The following is a 21,120-nucleotide window of genomic DNA, read 5'->3' on the forward strand; positions in this document are numbered from 1 at the left end:
AATCCAATATGGCTGTTACAAAGCACTGACTCATATGTAAATAAAATAATCCCCTGAATAGAATATGGACATGATATAATTTAAAAATAAATAAAAGATGCCTACGTGCTGATGTTAAATCTTATGACGTAATATAAATTGTTATAAAAGAGAAAATTCAAAGTAAAACCACAGGAAAATAACCACAATTTATTGGCAAAATAACAACAGTAGTGTTCATACATTGTGTAAGCACTTTATATTTACACAGTATGTAAAAGAGCTGATAGATTGTCATGGAGAAAATCTATGTGGTCACTAAGATTAAAAAACAACTGGACGGCACATAATAAATCAGAGTGATTTAATTATTTCAGCAATGATCTGGAATCAGAATGAACAATGGGGTGACTATGCTTGCAGGTGAAACAAATTATTTAGAACAAGGAAATCAAAAGCAAAATGTGAAGAAATCCAGAAGGTCAGCCTGTTTCCTCTTACTGCATACTATCCTTTTTGAGGTATGTTGAGTAGAACTGTTTAGCATACTCTAATATGGATAACCCAAGCAATAATAACACTGGCATTTTTAAAAATCCTTTCTACATATATTTCTAAGATTGAATATACCTATTTCAACATTTTTGCACACTATTTTATTTATCATCTCCTACCTGGTTAGTTATACCCGTCCAGTCCCCCTCAGTCAATAATGTGGTTACATTTTTCTTTTTGCTCCAACATGGACCATTCATTATTTATTCACAATTATTCTTATTTACCATTTTCTTGTCCATTCCTATGTTTGGACATATCCTTTTGGACTTCATCCTAAGTAGTTTGGTGAAACCCACAAACTCAGCCTCTTTCCTGTTATTTTCTACTTCCTGTTTACATATTTGGAGGAAGATCTTGCCTATTACAGAACAATTTTCTGTGTATACAACAAAGCATTTGGAGAGCATCTTTGTCTAAAAAAATAATGACTTCAATTATTCTGCCCCATCTTTGGTAGAAGTTGTACTGGGTTCTTCCTTATATTTACTTAGAAGTAGACCCCACTGATTGCTCTTTCATGCCTCCAACCCTTCATGCCAACCAAGTCCTGGGTGTGATTTTTATCTAGGAGATTGACTCTAAAATAAAACTGCTGACATTGCAAAGCTTTATAGAAATGTAGGATATGATGACACATGAAATATTGTACATAATTCTCTTAGCACACTTTTAAAAAGATATTATAGACTGAAAAAGATTCAGGCAAATGCAACCAAAATAATTAAAGGCTCAGAGAAACTGCGGAAAAGTTTCAACATTAGGTGTATCTCATATAGAAGTAAAGAAGGAAATAACAGAAATATGTAAAAATGTGCATATACGAGAAAATTGGATACAGAATGTTTTCTTTGTCTCATCGTATTCAAACCCAAGTTTGCTGAATGAAAGTAAATGGTAGGAGATTGAAAAACATTTTATTTCATTTGTCCTCAAAGAGCTAAATTGTAGAATATGCTATCACAAAATGTAATTTTGCCTTTCAACTTGGATGATTTCAACAGAGCCATCCAAGACAAATTCATACAGGATAAACATGGTTATAGTCTTGATGGTTGTTATCTCTACTATAAGAATGAGAACTGGGGGGGAAATCTGACTTAATTTACACCTCCCAAACCTATGTATGAACTGGATTGCTATTATCCTTCGGGTTTTGCATTCTCTAAATGTTATGATACAATTTTCCAATTCTTATGAAGTGTGTCTATAAAACTTTGTACATAATGTGTTTACACATTTTTCACAGCTATGAACATGCATATACATTTTAATTCAAAGGGTTTTTTTTTTAAGTATTTGCAAACTGATACAGGAATGGGACACAACAAACTAGTGCTTGAAAAACTGAAAAAGATAATTCACATAATCCTAATCAGAGCCAATATGCTTCTGAATAGCACTTGGAGGGCTTCCTTTAATTTAGCCTTTTGAAAACTGAAGGCCTCCAGATGGACAGACCTCAACTTCAATTTCCAGAATTCCTCAGCCAGTCTGGCCATTGCTGACAATTCTGGGCGTTGAAGTCCATTCATCTGGAGAGGGGCCAGACTGAAGAAGATTGTTGTTGTCATCTGTTAAACTACTTCAAGAAGAAAATATTGGACTATATTGGTTTTGGTCTGATGCAACATGTCTCTCCTGTTTTAAGATGTAATTAAGTTCAGTACCCTAGAAACATGGTTCAGAATAATAATTCCCAAGTTATGTTTTTGTGCTACTGTGCCATATAAAGGAATTCAGTTCAGTAATTAAAAGATTGAACTTTTAGTTCAAGATCTAAGATTTAAAATCATAGATCTTAAAGAAGATATCCACTGTATCATTGGGTTGCTGCTCCAAAATCTTCACAAGGATCACAAGTGATGGGCTCTTCATGGTAAGTAATTTTAATTGTTTTCAAATCTGACAGGCAATCTAAATTATGCCTCTAATTTCAGTAAGGTTTTTAAAATAGTCCCTGCTATTTTCACAACTGTACTGTCTTTGAATAAATTACTGACTCTGAGTACTCAGTATGAGTATTCCGTAGCACTTTTGACGCTGCCTTTCTTTTCTCTTTTTTCCTCAATATTCCATTTCTTTGCACTCAGTAACAGTAACAGTATTAGAATAGTAATATTTTACAATGGATAATATAAATGTGAAAACCCTTTGCTATGATTTTTAAAATAAATCATATTTTTAATTTTTTTACATTATTTTTTTTAAAAAATAAAAACAAATTTTTATCTTACCTCTTTACTTCTGTATTCTTTCCTGAGAGATTTTTCTAATACTTTAGCTTCATATTCAGCTCTTGGGTGATCCTGTAAATAAGTCATATATACAGAGGAGCCATGAGACCCATTGGATATCACTTCAAATTATTACAACAAATCTGAGTAAAGTTCTGCTATAACTTAATTTAAAAGTCTTTCTTTGTCACTAGCTGGCTAAAAATATTGTGCCTTAAGCCTATGCAGTCTCTTTACCTTAATGGTGAGGATGCTGCTAGACTGAGGTTGTTCTTTCTCCAATAGGCATAGTAATTGGGGTAGTGCCACAGCCTTGTAACCATTTTCTATAGCAGCAAAGGACTTCAAATTTCACAATGTGCTGGTTTGCACCCTCAGTGTATGTTTTAAATCTCACTAGGTGACAGCATATGGCTGATCTTATCTAGGCTTGGAAGCTAAGCAGGATCAGACCTGATTAGTGTTTAGATGGGTGACAAGAATTTTCGGGCTGAGGGCTAGACTGTGTGATTGAAGAAAACGTTCTAGAAGACAACGGCAAACCATTTCTCTACTGTTGCCAAGAAAACTATATGGACATGTTCATGAAGCCATCAGGAATTCAAATCGACTGAAGGGAGGTTTTATTTTTTAATTTGTTTTAAACCTGAATGGTTCTTTCCAGGCATTGCAAAGAGGCCATATGTGAACAGACTGCATGTCATATATGGGAAAAAGGGGGTGGCAGTAAATTGATCTGAGCTTAAATGTATAGTTAAAGGATGTTCCTCTACACATTAGTTTGATCTGTCTTAACACAAAAATTAATTTCAGTTCTGTTAATTAAAATTAATAAATTGTAATTTCAGTTTAGTTAGACATACAGAGAAAATATGTGGAAAAGAATCAGAAATGGAAAGAATGAGACAACTGAAAGATTTAGAGATTATCCTTAAAAATGCATTGGACTGAGATTGGATGGATATGAAAAAGTCCCATTTGAGGATATTATAAAAGAGGAAAGAATAATTGCAGTGGAAATTCTAAAGCGAGACAGATGCAGGGAAAAAATGAGAGGACATCAAAATGCATCTTTCATCAGCAGAAAGAGAAAAAGTGAGAGAAATTATAAAAAACAAAACAAAAATGCCAAACCTTGACTGCCTCCTTCAGGAAACCATAAAAAACACAAAAAACATAAAAATTAAAATTACTTCACTGTTACAAAACTGTACTCTTGATACAATTATTTTTATTTGTGTGAATGTAGGTACTGTATAAGAATTAGAGGGTACATAGCCATATCCATGGGGTGTGGCATGGGGAAGGACTTCCTTTGTATTTATTTTCTGGAACTGTCAGCATGATACAAACACATTTACTCAAGATCCAGACAGCTGAATAGTATTATGGCCCAGAACCCTGATGGTATGCAACAAAGGAACATATGGGGTGCATTGTGCTCTTACATAACTATTATTGAAATAACTACTTCAAATAACACTTGTGTGGCAGTATTCCAACAAATTAGAAATTCATTTCTTCAACAGGATTTAAATGCATACTCAAGTGCTTTGATCATAGGACTGAATTATTGGGATTGGAATATGTTAAGTGAAAAATAAAATACATTCTATTAACAGCAGTTATCTCAGGTCACTGTTATCACTACAGGGAACATTGAACATAATCCTGAAAGGTATTTCCTACTACAAGGATACAGTTAATCCTTCCGACTTTCATGTAAGCTAACAACAAGATACCAAAAATAAAAGAACAGTTGTCTTATAGTGTCTATGAAACCATCCCAACAGTGAGATTTAGATATCAATTTTAACATGTCATTTATGTTAATGCTTTGTTGGGTCAGAGATCAAATGAAATCACAGACTTAACCAATTAATTGCCACTGAAGACCATTTTTAGACATCAGCTGCAAAATGTATGTAACTATGAGGTACTCTATTATTTAATAAATTTCTGCTCAAGAAGGATAACATTCTAATTAATTGAACAACACACTTCAGAAGTAACCATATACTGTACATTGATATAATGACTTAAAGAAAATGCGATTGATAAACCCCACTGAAAAAGGGAGGTGTCCCTGACACATACATGTGCATCATCAAAAAATGAACAGCTTAATTTTCTCCAGTATGTTTTTATGAAAATATGCAAAATTAACTGATTAATCAATTCAATGTATAATATCAATTCAGTATAATTAGCTATGGTTTATACTATTAGCACATAATTCGTTAGAGAGGCTGAACAGACTGGTCATCTTTGCTGCAGGTTTTACAAGCAAAACAGGATTGACATTCATCAAGGTTAGAACTTCTGTTAGCAGAAGCAGTTTCTGCTGACAGACTGAGAGGTGGGTGATTTCCCTTTTCCCTTGCAACTATGTCAAAACTAAATTACAAAAAATAAACTTGAGGTGGGTAGGAGATTCATAGAAGTGGAACAACTCTTGAAAGAGAAAGAATGGCTTGAAGAACATTATTAATTAGACTGTAACTACTCTTCTTTTCCAGTAACAGCACTTCTTTTAGTGTTACTGCTTAATAAATATATTGTATAGCCCTAAGATTTAACATGAGCTAAATCCACCAACTGAATCTTCCAAAGAGATCCGGCTCTTTCTACTTATAGTTAGTAGGACATTTATTTATTTGGCTGAATACTGAACTTGATAACATAGAAATATTTTAAAGGCTATTTTAAATTTGTCAGGTCAATACATTTCTTTGTAAATAAAAACTCAAAATTAAAACTAAATGGCTGATTTACCTCCTTTTCATTTAAATGGTACTGTAAACACAGCTATTCACAAACCATTTCCAGGGAATCTTAAATTTCAAATAGAACTGGGAAATAAAACATTCTTAAAAGATAAACATTTTCCTTTTTTGTGTTCCTTAGGTATTACTAATATAAGTTAGGAGTTTCAGTCTCCATTCAATATGCTAGATAGAAGCAATATTTAACTAATTTTGAACTCATATAGCAAGTACATTTTGGCTAATTGTAAACTTTTGTAATCATGGTGACTGTATCCTCAAAACTGAACAAATTATGAGTATGTTCACGTACTATGGTTTCTACATCAAGGGAATAATTCTTGAGCTATATATGTTTTAATGCCCACATTACTAAGCATGACCTTTATTCTGCAGCCAAGGCTTCATGCTTCCATGGTAACAAGACTGATACTAACACACCCTTCCCAAATTTAGAAATGGTATATGTGCAGGATTTTCCTTTTCAATGGGTCCCCAGCTGAACATTAAAGATCATTTAGCTAATGTAACAACCAATGAAACAGCATATAACAAAATTAACATACTTCTTCTTCTTCAAAGCCAGTAAGATCCCATCTGTAATTCAGCCGCATCTGTTTTCTCTTCCAGTGTTCCATAAAGGTAGCAGCTGCGTAGTTGGAAGGAAAGAAAAAGGGAAGAAAGAAATTATCTCCATCCATCATTTAGTTGGTGTACTGATTTTAATCTTCACTACTTTCTATTCTATCAAAAAGAAACCCCAAGCTGAAATGGAACCTGCTGCCTATAACTCTGCCAATTCTAAGGCAATGTAAAATATTAACAATTGATTTGACAATAAGTTATTAGAAATTCAAACATGGTCCAGGCATCAGATTTTTGCACATCTGTAAGTGTAAAAAACATTCTAAATAATTCTACAGCATCTGGTTATAGATTATTTGGTTTCAATATAAGGGCAGAAATAAATGACAGAATGAAAGATCCATAATTGGAATGCTCTCTGTATTTTATTTAAAGATCAAAATGCAATTCTGGAACAGAGGAAGTCCATTTGGATTGGGATCCTGACACTGAGGAAATTTATTTCTTTATTCATTCCATTTATAACTTGCCCTTCAAAGGTCCTTAAGATGGCTTACAAAAAATTAAAACCACAAACAAAACAAAACAAAATAAAAATCTATAGCTGTCAGTCTTACCCGGTACAGGAAACACAACAAGATGAGCTAATTCAACTTTATCGTAAGGCTACATTAACAGAATCTTGCAAGTCTGAAAGTACAATTCTCCTGCCTTCCCCTACTACAGCCCAAGAACTTAGGGAGGGCCCCTTCTGAGCCTCATGTTTTGCCCACTGAGACAAATACAAATACAAATAAAATGGACACACAAATAAAAACAAGAGGAAAATAAAAAATGGCTTCTTTGGCTTGAAATATCAACTCAACCATGTTAACGGAGCTAGGACATTCCAAAGGGGCCCTTATATGGGAACCGTTCTTGTTGCACTGCTTCCACAACTGGAACTACTCTCAGAAACTATTCCTCTGAAGAATAAAGCTTTGGAAAGGAGAGTTATTTCTATCCAATACATTTCCATTAGATCTGAATCAGTGGAATACCAAATACTTTTGACTTAAAGAAATATGAATGTTCCATAGACGTCCAGTCCTCATCTACTTTAGTTTTTTTAAATAGTCAGGTAAAGCATGGCTTTGATTTGTCTGTAATTTCCTGATGTGTGTTCTATGTGTTTACTGGCTTGCAACTGTAATGCACCCCTCCATATCTATAAAGAGGAATTAGGGTGGGAGAATACCTTTCCCAAAACATCAGCCAACAAACTAGTTAATGATAAAAAATATGAAGTGAATATCAGAATTTGGACTGAAAGTGAGAAGCTCCAACTGAACCTTCTGCTTAGCCAGGACACCAGAAGAGCCTGTGCAGTGTTTTACTGTACCTTGATATAAACTTTTATTTACAGTAGTTTTGAAGCTTATTCAATTGCCTTACACAAATCATGTAGTGTCATGCTAGAGTTGTTGGGTTAATGTTTTTGGAAGCCCCTGTTTCCTTGAAAGAGCTACTTAGGGTTTATTTCCTTAAGTTAAAAATTCCTTTGGAACTGAGCAGCTGAGACAAGAATACAGTAGTCAATCAGAAGCTACAATATTATTTTTTGGGCCTTAAGGAATCTGTGCCTGAAACTCTCCCAGAACTCTTTGCTAGGTGATCTGCATGAATGAACTTATTTTAAATCTTTGCACTTTAGTTCAATTAGAGATATGAGTTAGTTACAGGACAATATGTACATCAGGAACTGAAACTGGTAATTGGAATGGGATCTAGAAAGCGGCTGTACAGTAGTTTCATTTTCAGCAAGAAAATTATTATAAAACAGGAGATGGCAACAAATTTTAAATTACAATAAATACAGTTTGTATTTCATAAATCACTCTATCCTCTACCAAGGTTATAGGAGGCCTTGGGGACATAGATGTGAATAATGGGAACAAACCCAAGTAAGCATACAGAGAAAAGCTAACCAACCCCATGAGAAGAGGTTTGAAGGGACTATGAACAGATGTGATCAACATACTGTACTGTGGTCTTAACAAATCACTAGAGACATGGAAAATAAGAGGAATGAGACAAGATCTCCATGTATCTTAACTGTGTAGCAACAATGGGAATCTGCAAACTGTTTTTTTAGCACGAATAATTTCTATTTGGGTTTTATTCAGTATTCTTAATCAATTTTGTATATCCTGTGTGTAAGTTTAAATATTCCTTCATAATATCATCATGATACACTGTATACGCTTCTTTGAAGTAACTATACAGCTTGCAAGAAACTTTTTATTTCTATGCCCACCTGTTGTATGTTGTACACATACAGAGGTGAGAATTAAGGGAAATTATAACAAACACCCTGCCCCACTTCCTGCTCCGATTCTCTACCAAGAATCCTCTCAATATCATCCATTTACAAAACAAGGAAGGAAATACAGCATTATCCACCATGCCCATAGGAATACCTCAGGCAGGCAGGAAAATGTTGCTGAAAATTGCCAAACTACTGGAAGCCAAAAGCTGTGCAACCAAACGTTTCTTCGGCTGCTATGCAACTTACCTTCAGAAGGCAGACCACAGCCATAAACTTTTGGCACATAACTCAGTGGTATAATATTTGCTTTCCAAGCAATCGGACAGAGTCCTATTTGGGTTCGACAGATAGAACAGCCTGAGGGATATAAGACAGTGTTCTATTATCTGCTTACCCACTGCAGCAGCAGTGTCAAGGTAGAGGGGCTTCTGGACAATATGCTTCCAGTCCTTCCTCCTTAGCAATTCTATTTTCCTGCCTGTCTTGCCGTTTTTTCCATCCCGCTATCCCGTTTTACTCCATCCTCCTTTTTGCTTGGTTATCACCCATGCACCATAAAAGTCTGACATGGACTGGACAATTTAGGCTGTAATCCCCTCATTAGTCATAACCCTCCAAAAGCAGCATCTTCTTGCTTTAGCTCTCTATCAATCAAAATTGGGGAAATGTATGCACTCAGAATAGTGTCTGGCTGCAGCCTTGACTAGCCAGCCATTTATTGTACGGTACAGCCACTGGCCTCTTGTCTATCTAGAACTTGTGGCGCTTTGGGGCTTACTGTGTATGTCATAATTCATCTTCCAGCAGTTCTGTACACAGTTAGCAAACACTGCAGCATCTCTCAATGTTAGTCATTCTATAAAATATTGACTGTGAACATGAAGTAGTTTGAGCAAGGAAAAGAACAGCAATACAGTAGTAGGGATAAGGAAGAATAGAAGGTAAATGGAGATTGACTGATATTTTGTTATGGCACAACAGTGCTTCATAAAACATTGGGTAAGCTGATTCGTTGCTGAATAATCTGAATAAATGCAATTCAACTTTTGCCCCCCACTCAGCCTCTTCTTTGTAATCTATTTTATTCAACAGGGAAAGAAAGGTTTAAGCTAGTTTGCATCACCAAGGATCATTAGGTAGCTGGGTTGAGCCTTTACATAATGTCTGATTTGCTGGCTAGACCCGGTTTACCAGAATTGGAACATTTTCCTTGATTTGATCAAGGAACACTCTCCTCAAAGAGGAGAGCTTCCAGTTATCCTGGATATTCTATCAGACTCAGAAGGAACTGCCTACCAATATCCAAGCAGAAGACCCAATAGAGGATAGCTGAAGACTCTCCAGTCATCCTCTGTTCAATAAACTCAGAACGTGTGCAGATATCCCAAAGCTTAATCAAGCAGATAATACTAAGTAGTTTAGCTAGGGTATACATTTCATTTGGAATTCTATGTATACAATTCTGCTTTCCCTTATTACCTTGTATTTTCCTTTTCCCAAGAAACTTCATTTAAACAAAGAGATCTGACTTCCCTGGTTTTATAAGGGAACTTCTCCTTAAAATCTTCTCAGCTTGCATAATTGCAAATGGCATAATTGCACAGATACCTCTTGTATTTCAGGACAGGAACAAGGATTGTCAAGTTGTGTATTTCTTGGCTCTGGGCAGAATGATCCAAAGCACTAGAACCTTTCCAAGTGGGTGGCAATTTGGCTGAACAAAAGTCCAGAACATTTTGGTTATTCCAGGCTTTGGCCAAAACAAATCCAGAGGAGGTGTCTGACAAATAAGTTGATCCTCATCCTTCTACTACCTCTGCATGCCTGTGCACTAGCCCAACTACAATCTTCCAAAAATCTTCTTTTCCCCACCGTCCCTTAGCCACCCTTGAATTCAAGCATGGCATAAGGCATGGCATAATCAGGCAGCCATGGTGCAACTGAAGGGCAATGACATATGAGGGCTAAGGGGAGGTGGAGAAAGGAAAGGGTTGGGAAGACTGAAGGAGGAGCAGTCAGGCCAGCTGGATATGCTGCCCTTGAATTCAAGGTCAGTGGCTGGTCAGCTTTTGAGAATTAATTCTCAAAGTCAAGGAAAAACAATATGATACCAAATCTGACCATTAGAGAAACAAAAGACAGATAGAGACAGAGCAGCCAATGCTAAAGAGTGGGCCAAATAGTCTTTTATGTACGGGGTGGGGGTGGGGACTACACAAGTTTTCAACACTGTTTCTCTGTACAGGGCTTATTCTTGAATCACAGAGGTGATTTTGATTGTGGTTTCCTATTTTCTTCAATAATTATTACTTATTTACAGTGAGGGCTTTATTGTGATCTTGCTTATATGTGGCTTATGGGGTAAGACCTGACATCACCCTTCACCCAATCTTCCCAATGTCTTCCCTCTTCCTTTAGCCTACTGCTGCATTTGAATGCAAGCACTGCACTTGAATGCAAGCATGCCCACCCCTCTCCCTGATCTTCCCAATGGCTTCTCTTCACTACCTCTCCTTAACCACTACTGATGACCTCACCTTTCCCCTGGTCTCCCTACCCCATGACACAACCATGTAGAACACATGTTTTGGGTCCATGCCTGTCCAGTGTAGGTCTGGCTCACCCCCTTCCCCACATAACTGTTCTGTGAATAGACCATTCTGCACATCACTACAAAGCATCTTTTGTCCTATTTTTCCTAGGGCTGGAATGAATGGAGAAGATGCTAGTGTGATGGCTAAGAATTTCCCAGCCAGACATACTAAGACTTGACTTGGAGCAGCCCTTGTAACTATCCTATACTGGAGAATCCTTGGAAGAAAGGATATGCCAATGAGGTTTTAAATGAACTCCTTCCAAGTTTGTAATAATATGAATAAAGAAAGAAAAAATCATCTGGTGAACAATAGATTGAAAAGAAGGGAGTGAGGTAGGAAGACAGGGTAAGAAGTATCAGTTCCTGTTCCCCCATGAGGAGGAAATCACAGTAAAAGGAAAAGACTAAGCAGGCTTTGTATTTTGCCATTCCTCTACTTATGTTAATAACTTCCCCAACAAGTTTAGGACAAGATATGTGGCACTATCTGTTAAATCCAGTTTTGGGCCTAATCATCCTGTTCAACCAATACATCCATTTTATCTTTAAGAATATCCAGAAGACACAAATTCAGGAAAATGTGTTCTGACAGGATATATTTGACAATGGGAATATTAATTAAAACAAAATTAATGCAGATGCTGCTCATTTAGTGACAATTCGCAGTTATGATGGTGATGAAAAACTAACTTTGTGACCAATCCTTTGCAGGTCTGTAAAGCAAAGGAATGCTGAAGTTAAATCGTAAGCACAGTTGCTGATTCACTTAGCTACCACTTCACTTAATAACTGAATTGCCGGTCCCAATTGTGGTTGCTAAATGAGGACTACCTGTACTCAAGGGAATAAGTATCTATATGATGATTATGAGAATTAGGACTATGTATCTACAATACAAAGAGTTTTGTGGTTGGGCTTCACATTTCATTAAGAAACTGAATTTGTATTTCACTTTTGACAAGCTTCACATCACGTATGAAGCCAAACCATCATGATAAATTCTTGGAGATGATACAACACAGAGCACAGAGATGTCATTATACGTACCAGTTGTTCAAAATAAGCTTAGAAATATTAGCTCTCTGATTACATATTGCTTGTGCCTGCATTTTCCTTGGACAATGCCCAGATGCCTTGCCTCACAATTTGTTCCGGAAAAAGGAGCCAAGCTAAAAGTTTGTGGGGCTATTAGGAATACAAATAATACCATGGAGAGACAGAGAAAACAGCTGTAATGCCAAAAGTGTATTGTTTATATATCTCCTGCACTGATTAAAACTGATGGTCATACTTACATCTTTATTGTTTTATGATGTGAATTTTTTAATGGTAATTTTATTGTACATTGCTTTTAATGCTTGTTGGATGGACGGTACATTTCGTAAATGTATTTAAAGAAAAAAAAAAGAAGATGATCTATTAGAAAACCAAATCTCTCCAGGAGCAGAGTGCCTTCAAATGAGTTAGTTCTTTCTCCCATCTAGCTTGTATTTTCAACAGAGAAAAAGCAACAGGTTTTCAGGACTTTGGGCATTCATTTTTCTAGGCTTATCTGAAATTGAACATGGGACTTCAGCGGGCAAAATTGGTGATCTATTTCCATTCTCTGTAAGTTGACTCAAAGCTACCACCACTGTTTTCCCTCTCCTATTGTCCTTTCTCTCTTTCTGCATGTGTGCACACATACAGACACAGAGGCAAACTTTTCCATAGTTTTGGGGACCAGGCCCTGCACATCATCTTGCTGGCAGCCAGACTGATATGGGGCTGTGAGATTCTTGTCTCTACTCTTGACCACTGGGATTTCTGTGAAAGCATTTCCTGAGTTCTGTGTGTGCTCATAAATTTGTAAACTTTCTTCCATGATCAAAAGGCAACAGGCTTTAAAATGATGTTCAACAGGATGACATCTTCTGTAATGCACATTGTAATGCACACTGCTAACTTAGCACCCATAAAGGGTGCTGCTGGCCACAACACTTAAGGGGAAAAAATTACCCAAAGCTGATGGAAAAAACTAGCATCTGTATCAAGTTAATACAGTTAAAATCATGTCACTTCACATGCTTTTAATATCCTATTGAAGTATAACATGAGGGTTTTTAAATTGCAGGATGTAGGGGTTTCGCAATACAAGCCTGAGACCTATTCATTATTTTGCTGGAGCAAAAGGTTCTCAAAGGAATCAGACTGGGCTGTATGTGCTAAACTAGGAATAGACTATGTATTCTCTATCTTTTAACACTGCATAACCTGTGCTGCAAGAAAACAAACAAATAAATCATAGAACAAATGAGTCCAAAATTCTCACTGATGACCAGGTTCAAATTATCATATTTTGGGCACATTATGTGAAGTCCTAGTTCTCTTTAGAAGTGTGCAATGCTGGGAAAGGTGGAAGAAAAGAGAAAAGAGGGTGACAGCAGCAAGGGAGAGGAACTTAATTACAGCAGCAATGGGTGTACTCTTGGAGTACCTGAAGAACTAGGCTGGGGACAGATCATCCTGCAGAGAATATATTTATGCGGACTCTTTTGACTTTAAAGAGTCAAAACTGACTTAATGGCCCATAATAATCATCAATCAACTTGTGCTGAGCTAAACCTCTGCATCATTTTTTCTTAGGAATGTCATGAATTTTTTGAGACAATTAGGTCAAATGGGCATCTGTAGATAGCAAGGAGAGGTTTTTTTTTTTAAGCCTTTTTGGCACACATTATCTGGGAGTAAATCCATTGAGCTTAATGAGTATTAGTTTGGAAAAGACACACACAAGACTGATGTTGAGGCTATAATTCTACAACCATTTACCGAGAGTAAGACTCATTCAACTAAATGGGCTATATACCTGAGTGAATGTCTGCATGATTGAATTGATGTCCGCAAGCTCAGAGCAATAGGACTGAAATCAGAGAGAACATGAATAATATTTTCTACAGTTTTACAAATTGATGATGAGGCAATAGCAGGTCACAGGCATAATACCTTCTCATTATTAGCTTGATCTAATATCTGAATTCATCCACCAGCCAGATTTGGAACATCTCCTTGATCTATGATTGATGACCAGCTCCAACAGAGAATAGAGCTTTTATTCTATTCTCAATAATTGGGTTGATGAAGGAATTTCAATGTGTATAGCTTGTATTACCAAGTTGCACCTTCTGAGCTTTTTTCATTTTATGGATTTATTAAAAGTCAGGAGCCTCCTCTTTAATATCACTCCATATGTTTTTCCAGAATCTGCTCAACCATCTTGGTCTTCTGATAGCTGTACCAAACCAGACTGGGGAAACTATGACCTCCAGAACTGTCAAGCTGAGTTCCTACTATTTTTCAACATTGGCTAGTCTGAGCAGGACTACTGGAAGACATAGAAGCCACAAGTTTCTAGGCTTTGAACTAGACTACGCCAAGGAGGGAGACCACCTATGAAAGAAATAGGTAACCTTGTGTCCTTCAGCTTCTTGGATTTCATTCCCAGATACCATGTCTAAAAGCAAGGGACTGTAGGGGTTGAGGTTTCAAGGTGTGCATCAGATTGCCTTTCCCTGGCAAAATAATATATATATGAAAATGGAGCTTACCAAACCATTTCAGGCAATAACTAGAAAATAACTTATTTTGGCAGCAGGGCTATTCTTTTAATTGCATCATGTATTTGAGTAGTGAAGGACAAAAAGATGTGGGGAAGTTAAAAGGAATGGAATAGATATTTGTCTGGGGTGGGGGGAATGAGACTATTTAAACCAATGATATTCTGTTCTGCCTTATCTATCATATTTTTCAACTACACATAATGTGACGAACTTCTGTACATGATAACAAATCATCTAGATTGGAGGCATAGATTATTTTTTTCAGATTCATCTTTTTTCCTTCTGAGCTTTCCTATTGTTCCCTACAGCAGAGATATTAAATCTAAACTCCATCACTCTGCATTTCAATCTGCTATTACTATAACCACTTACAGATACATCCATTCACCATTCTCTCAACTATATAGAGTATATGCATATGATTAGCCTTACAACTTATAGAAAGTGATGATTTAGGGAAAAGGAAATCTTTTATTGAACTGTCACTGAGCCTGTCTGTACTGAAATTCTAATAGAAAAAAATGATTTCCTATATAACTGAACAAATGGAAACCTGAACTGTATATGAAACAGCATAATGCATATCATCAATCATAAAAAATGTTTTCTAGGTAGCAGGCAATTATTTTAATTTTTAAAATACCATAGTAGGATTTTCCACTAGAGATGTAAGTAAAATTGGTTAGAATAACTCTTGCACATTCTGTTGTCTAACCTACTTTATTATCTATACATTCTTCTAGGTGGCTCTGGAACACTGAAAATAAATCAGTTCAATCAACCATGACTGTTGAAAAGCAGGAAAAAAGATGTTCATCCTGTAGCAGAATTTATTCAACCTAGAACAGCCTTCTCCAACCCAATACTCTTCTCATGTGCTAGCCAACAACTCTTTGAATTCCCAGCCAGCATACTGGCTAGAAGAATGGGTATTATTATTATTATTATTATTATTATTATTATTATTATTATTATTATTATTATTTGCCATCAAGTCTTTTTCGGCTCCTAGCGACTACATAGATAGATTTTCTCCATGATGATCTGTCTCTAACCTGTTCTTTCAGGTCTCTCAATGGTGCATTCATCTGATTTCATCCACCTTGCTGCTTCTTGTCCTCTTCTCTTTCTTTCCACCTTTCCCAGCATTACAGCCTTTTCCAGAGAGCTAGGTCTTCACATAATGTGTCCAAAAGAAGGATGGGTAATTATAGGCCAAAGACTATGAAAAGTACCAGGCTGGGACAGGCTGTGCTAAAGGTAATTTCAACATTAAAAATGCACTAAAAGTTGTTCACATTTGTTCCCAGATTTAGAATTAAGTCCATTTTCACACTAAGATTTACAATGTCTTTTAGCATCATCAAGCTATTGCTATGCTAATATATCAGTAATGAAGACAGGCTCTTTATCGCCCCAGCAATGGCTTTGTGACATGATAAGCCACTATATATCATCAGTGTGAAAATGGCATGACTCAGACCGGATCAGTACTGCCAATAAGATGACTGGTAGTGGCTTTCCGAGGCTTCAGCAGTGGCTTTTTCTGAATTGTATCTGGATGCAGTGAAGCCTTACACTATGTTATAGAAACAACCTTTTGCAAGTCATACCCGTGACTAATAATATATGTAAATACATGAAACAGGAAACAATGAACGGCATAGGAAGGGCGCATCACATGTGATGTTGCTTTTTTATTTATTTATTTATTTATTTTATTTAGTGGACTTGTCCCCGCCCATCTCCCCACAATGGGGGACTCTGGGCAGCTTTTCTTAGGAAAGACATGTGCGTCAGGTTTTTTTAAATGTGAGAGTCACCAGTGTGGAAACTGCAGTGCATTTTATGGAAAACTATTTCTTGCTTCATTTTTAGAATTCCAGCTTTAATCTGCCATATTTGGGAGTGGTGCTTTGTACAACAATTTCAGGCATAAGTTTAGTTTTATTTCTGATCCTTACAGCCAGTTTAGTGAAAATCTGAAGACATGGATTCCTGTCATGAGGTACGCAGGAGCCAGTATGAGTCACCCTGCTGAAATTCTTTGCATTGGATTCCTTCTTCTGAAATTATGGTTTACTCCCTTGGCCTAACTTTATACCAGAATTCCTGAGGCAAGGAAAATTGTAGAGAGATGCATTAATGTTGGTTTCTTGCATATGGCAAAACAGAAGCTTGCACAATTTCCCTCCTACAGATTTATATACATGTATTGCATAATCTCATGCAAAGTGGGCCTGTACGTCACACTTGATTTTGAGGTTCCTACAGCTGTAGGCAATTATCTTACAGTTTCTTTTTCTGAAAGAGGAATATTTATGAGGAACACTCATCAGGTAAAGAACCTGAAGAGAAATCTCTCTTTCTCTTCTACATTCTCTTGGAAACGATTAAATAAGGGGTGATGTTGAATAGGCATCCCTTCATAGAAGAGAGACGGCAATAATTTCCAGTAATCTCCTTATAATATTTCCTGTGACTGATCCTTTCCAGCAACAGAAGAGCATAAGTTGGGTCCACCCACAGTTTTAAAATGATCTTAGTATGTGTCAAAGGATAAGAGAGAACTTTGCCACACTATAAGAAGAACAGGAGAGTATATGAAGAAAGGTTTTCCTCCTGCACTAGATATTTGGTGGGGAGGATCACAAGAAACCATTCAGTGCAACCAATAATTAGCCAGGCTCAGTGTATGTATGGCTGCTGGTGAGCAAGGTCAGAAAAAATAGATGTTTTAAAGTGTTTGTGCACTTCAGCTGCCCCCATGCTACCTTCCGGTATCTGATCATTTGCCAGATTGTATCAGTTGTGTCTCCCTCTTCCGGCCCTTAAGAATTATATTTGTTGTCTTTAGTCAGTCTGCATTGCCCCACTGCAAAAAAATCTGAGAAAGGATTTGGGGAGCAAAAATTAAAGTTGAAAAAAAAGAAGTTTTAGTCCAAAACCTGAATTGAAAATTAGACAGAAATGGATCCTCAAGAATATCTGGAGATAATCTCTTCCTTCTGGTTTATCTTGCCCCAAATGAGAGACTTGTCTACAACTGATAATTGGATAATGTATTAAGTTTAGAATTCAGGGACAACTTTTGGAATAATTTCAGAAACCTACTTCCTTGAGAGCAACTAGAAGTGTCTTCTCTCTCTTTGCAAGGATTAACTACTTTCTATATATTTACATGATGATACCAGGCTAAAATGCTACCGTACAGACAAAGAATACACAAGGGCTAGTAAGTGTGTCTTCAAGCATTATGGACAAATATAATACAAGCCATAATTCATAAATAGTTCTACGAAAATATCCTGCATATGAACTGCTTTAAATATGTCCTCCAGAGTTTTATCTTCACTTCCTCCAATTAGGCACCTTCCACACATGTTGAGATTGCAATTCCCAGAAATCTCTGCCAGCATGCCAATACTCAGTCTCAACACACAACTGGAGAGTTCCATGTTATGGTGTAGGATGGCCTATTAGAATTGCTATGGGAAGCAATCAGATCAGTATGAGAAGTACAGAACCAGAAAACAAACACAGCAGAACTTTCCCACTCTTATTCCCTAGCAACTGGTATTCAGAACCACACAATCTGCTACTGGAAATAATATACAGCCATCATGATGGAGCAGACACTGACAGAGTTGGAATATGCCAATTTCTTTACTATGTGCAAACATCTACATCCCAGCATCTCTTACATCTAAGTCATATGCAGGGATCCACCACTGCAATACCAGGATGTTTTACCAGGATTTAGGCGTTCCGAATTCAAATATAAATAAAACATTTTTTTAAGCTAGAACTTAGTTTTTCACTGTTGTTTTTCACAATCCACTTAATACATGACTTTCTGTTGCTACAGCATCTTAATATGTAGATTATGTAGGTTCTTCACAAACATGGGATGTCCTCAAAACTAAAAGGACACCTTGAGTGATATACTGTAAACTGTATCCTACGGATAACATTAATACATTTAAGTAGTTTAACCATGATTCAGTGTTGTAGTCTTCTGATCAGATCAAGACCATTTTCCTAAAATTACCAACCCTCAATCACTTTTCCAATGGTTTAATTTGGAGGCTAAGTCCACAAATAGATATTGTTGGCATGCTATGCAATCCCTTAAGCAGTTTTGTGCCAAATGCTTCACTTTGTATTTATCCAAGTAATTTTCTGAATTTCAACTTTCAGTTCAGATCATAAATGTAAATGTGACAGTTTTATAAGAGAAGGACCAAAAAGGGGCAGTACAGATAATTAACTGTGGATGACATATCCTCCTGCTTGTTCTTCATGTAAGGAAAATTAAACTCCAAGTTAAATGAAAACCTCAAGCATACTTCAAAGTTATATAAACATTCTTACCCCAGAGAGCCATGAAGACTGAGAAGAAGACAGTGGCTGGATTATCAAAGAGATGGCTGGCCCGAGCAGTGGCACAAGCAGAACTCAATTTCCAATAGCTACATGTTTTGTCACATAAGGGGCACATGGTGATATTGTTTCTCTGGTCACACATCTCCATGCTAAGGGGAAGCAAGCAGTAAATGAAAGGTGAAGACATCTTCCATTTTGCATTCTGCTGATATTCATCTGTGATATTCATGCACTGAATATGACTTGATGCCAAGCATATTCATCGAATCTTAATGCTTTTTTCCCCCATTTCAGATGATTTGTATTACAGTGTCCGCTGTATGACACACATATTATAAATGTTAAGTTAAATTCAAAAGGACAGGAGCCAAGTGGCATCATGGATTCCTCATAACCAGAAAAAGCAAATTAAACATTTGGGCTCATTACTCTGGTACATACTGCTACACTTAACACTGTTGCCCTTCTGAGTATTTTTGTAATGGTACAATCACTTGGTTTAAGTGTTTTATGCAACATTATTCCAGGAGACTGCAGTAGAGCAGCACACTAAGACTGTCTACTCAGATCTTCTGAAACATAATCCAGTCCTCTAATCACAGAAATACTGTATACTGGCCTAATACTGTATAAAAGGATCACTGCCCATTTTTAAAACATGACAGAGTGATTTGAAGCAGGCTGCAGAATCATGCATTCCTGGATTCTCCTTGATCTTTCTTTTCTCTTTCCTTTCCAGCATAAACTATTGCTACATTTGTATTATTCATGGCTAATGCTAACTGGTATTAGTTTTCAACCAGAATTCCTCCCTTTTTGAGTATCATGTCTGAACAAGGTATACTGTCTGAAGTAAGAAGGATTGGGCCATGCACACTATATGTGTCATCACCAAACTAAACCTCAGATGGTTTGTAACAAGTTTCAAGTAATGTGAATAAATCATAAATAGAAACTGTCACGCATCCAGACAAACCTGGATGGTAGGTCTACTGCCTTTGTTTATCCAATCCATCAATTCAGTGATGCTTTCACCATGAAAACACTTCCAGTTATAACATTTTATTTATTTAATGAATTTATATACCATTTTCCTTATCAGATGGTAGTACCCATCTGATCATGATTAACATTAAAAAAAACTTAGCAGGGTCCAACCTGGTTAATACAGGATGGTACATGTCTATTAATCATCAGGAGTCAAGCTTGTCTCAAAGGGAATCTTTAATTAAACATATTTCAGAGTTGTGTAATTCTACTTTAATGAATATAACTTCTTGTGATGTTGAATACTGGCCTCGGACTGAAATCTTAGCTGATCACATAATCTGGACAGGACTGGGCAAATTACTTCCTCCAATTTATCTGATTATTAGTTAATATATTATTATTTTAGGACATTTTTATGGCTGTGTACTTCAGTTAGGCTTGGGAGGAACCAAAGGGATTTTTTAAACTTATGTTAAACTCATTGGATGACAGATGCCACATTTCCATGTGTTTCTTGTCTCATAATGATGAGAAATTATACCTACTCACAGGAGTCTCTAGAGGCTGCAAAGAATGGGCTCAATGACCACAGGCTGCCATCCCTATTTTAAGGTAATTCTTTACAAGGGGCTTCAAAAAATTCAAAAGGTGTAACAGCAGAATACCCCAGAACTTCTCCACCTATATTGTTCTGAACTTCTTGGGGTAAGTTTAGATTGTAAGAGTCAGTAAAATTAAATAATTTAAAATAACGTATCCATGCATTCTGCTTAGTTGAAAAGATTAAAAAATTCCCTTTTTTCTCCACATCTTTTTAAGTAATTCTGGAATGTAAGCACTTCACTTTTTATCTAGGTTAAACACAATCAATTTCTTAAGCCTTTCTGCCTAGAGCTTTCTCCTACACTTTTATCACAGAGTTTCTTGACCATTTCCAACTTGTTAACATACTTTTTGAATTATAATGCCTAATTAGCAGTAAGAGTGCTGGTTTGGTGTGGTGCTTTAAGGCACCAGGCTAGAAACCAGGAGATTCTAAGTTTGAGCCCTGCCTTAGGCAAAAAGCCAGCTGACTTTGGGCCAGTCACTCTTTCTCAGCCTGAGGAAGAAGGCAATGGCA

The 21,120-nt window shown here is 36.6% G+C and overlaps 1 protein-coding gene across 1 annotated transcript in view; it reads right to left on the minus strand.

Annotated features, from left to right (window-relative positions):
• ANO1 (anoctamin 1) overlaps positions 1-21,120 on the minus strand; it is a 131,703-nt gene that overhangs the window by 25,160 nt on the left and 85,423 nt on the right. The window contains exons 13-15 of the mRNA XM_088145813.1: positions 18,999-19,159; positions 6,103-6,185; positions 2,772-2,843 (exon numbers count right to left, since the gene is read on the minus strand). Of these exons, the coding sequence (XP_088001939.1) occupies positions 2,772-2,843; positions 6,103-6,185; positions 18,999-19,159 (316 nt within the window). The remainder of the gene's footprint in view (positions 1-2,771; positions 2,844-6,102; positions 6,186-18,998; positions 19,160-21,120) is intronic.

This window comes from Python bivittatus, unplaced genomic scaffold (genome assembly GCF_059951505.1).
Source record: "Python bivittatus isolate LINGU-HERP-01145 unplaced genomic scaffold, Pbiv_v1 ctg000480_np1212, whole genome shotgun sequence".
Lineage (NCBI taxonomy): Eukaryota > Metazoa > Chordata > Lepidosauria > Squamata > Pythonidae > Python > Python bivittatus.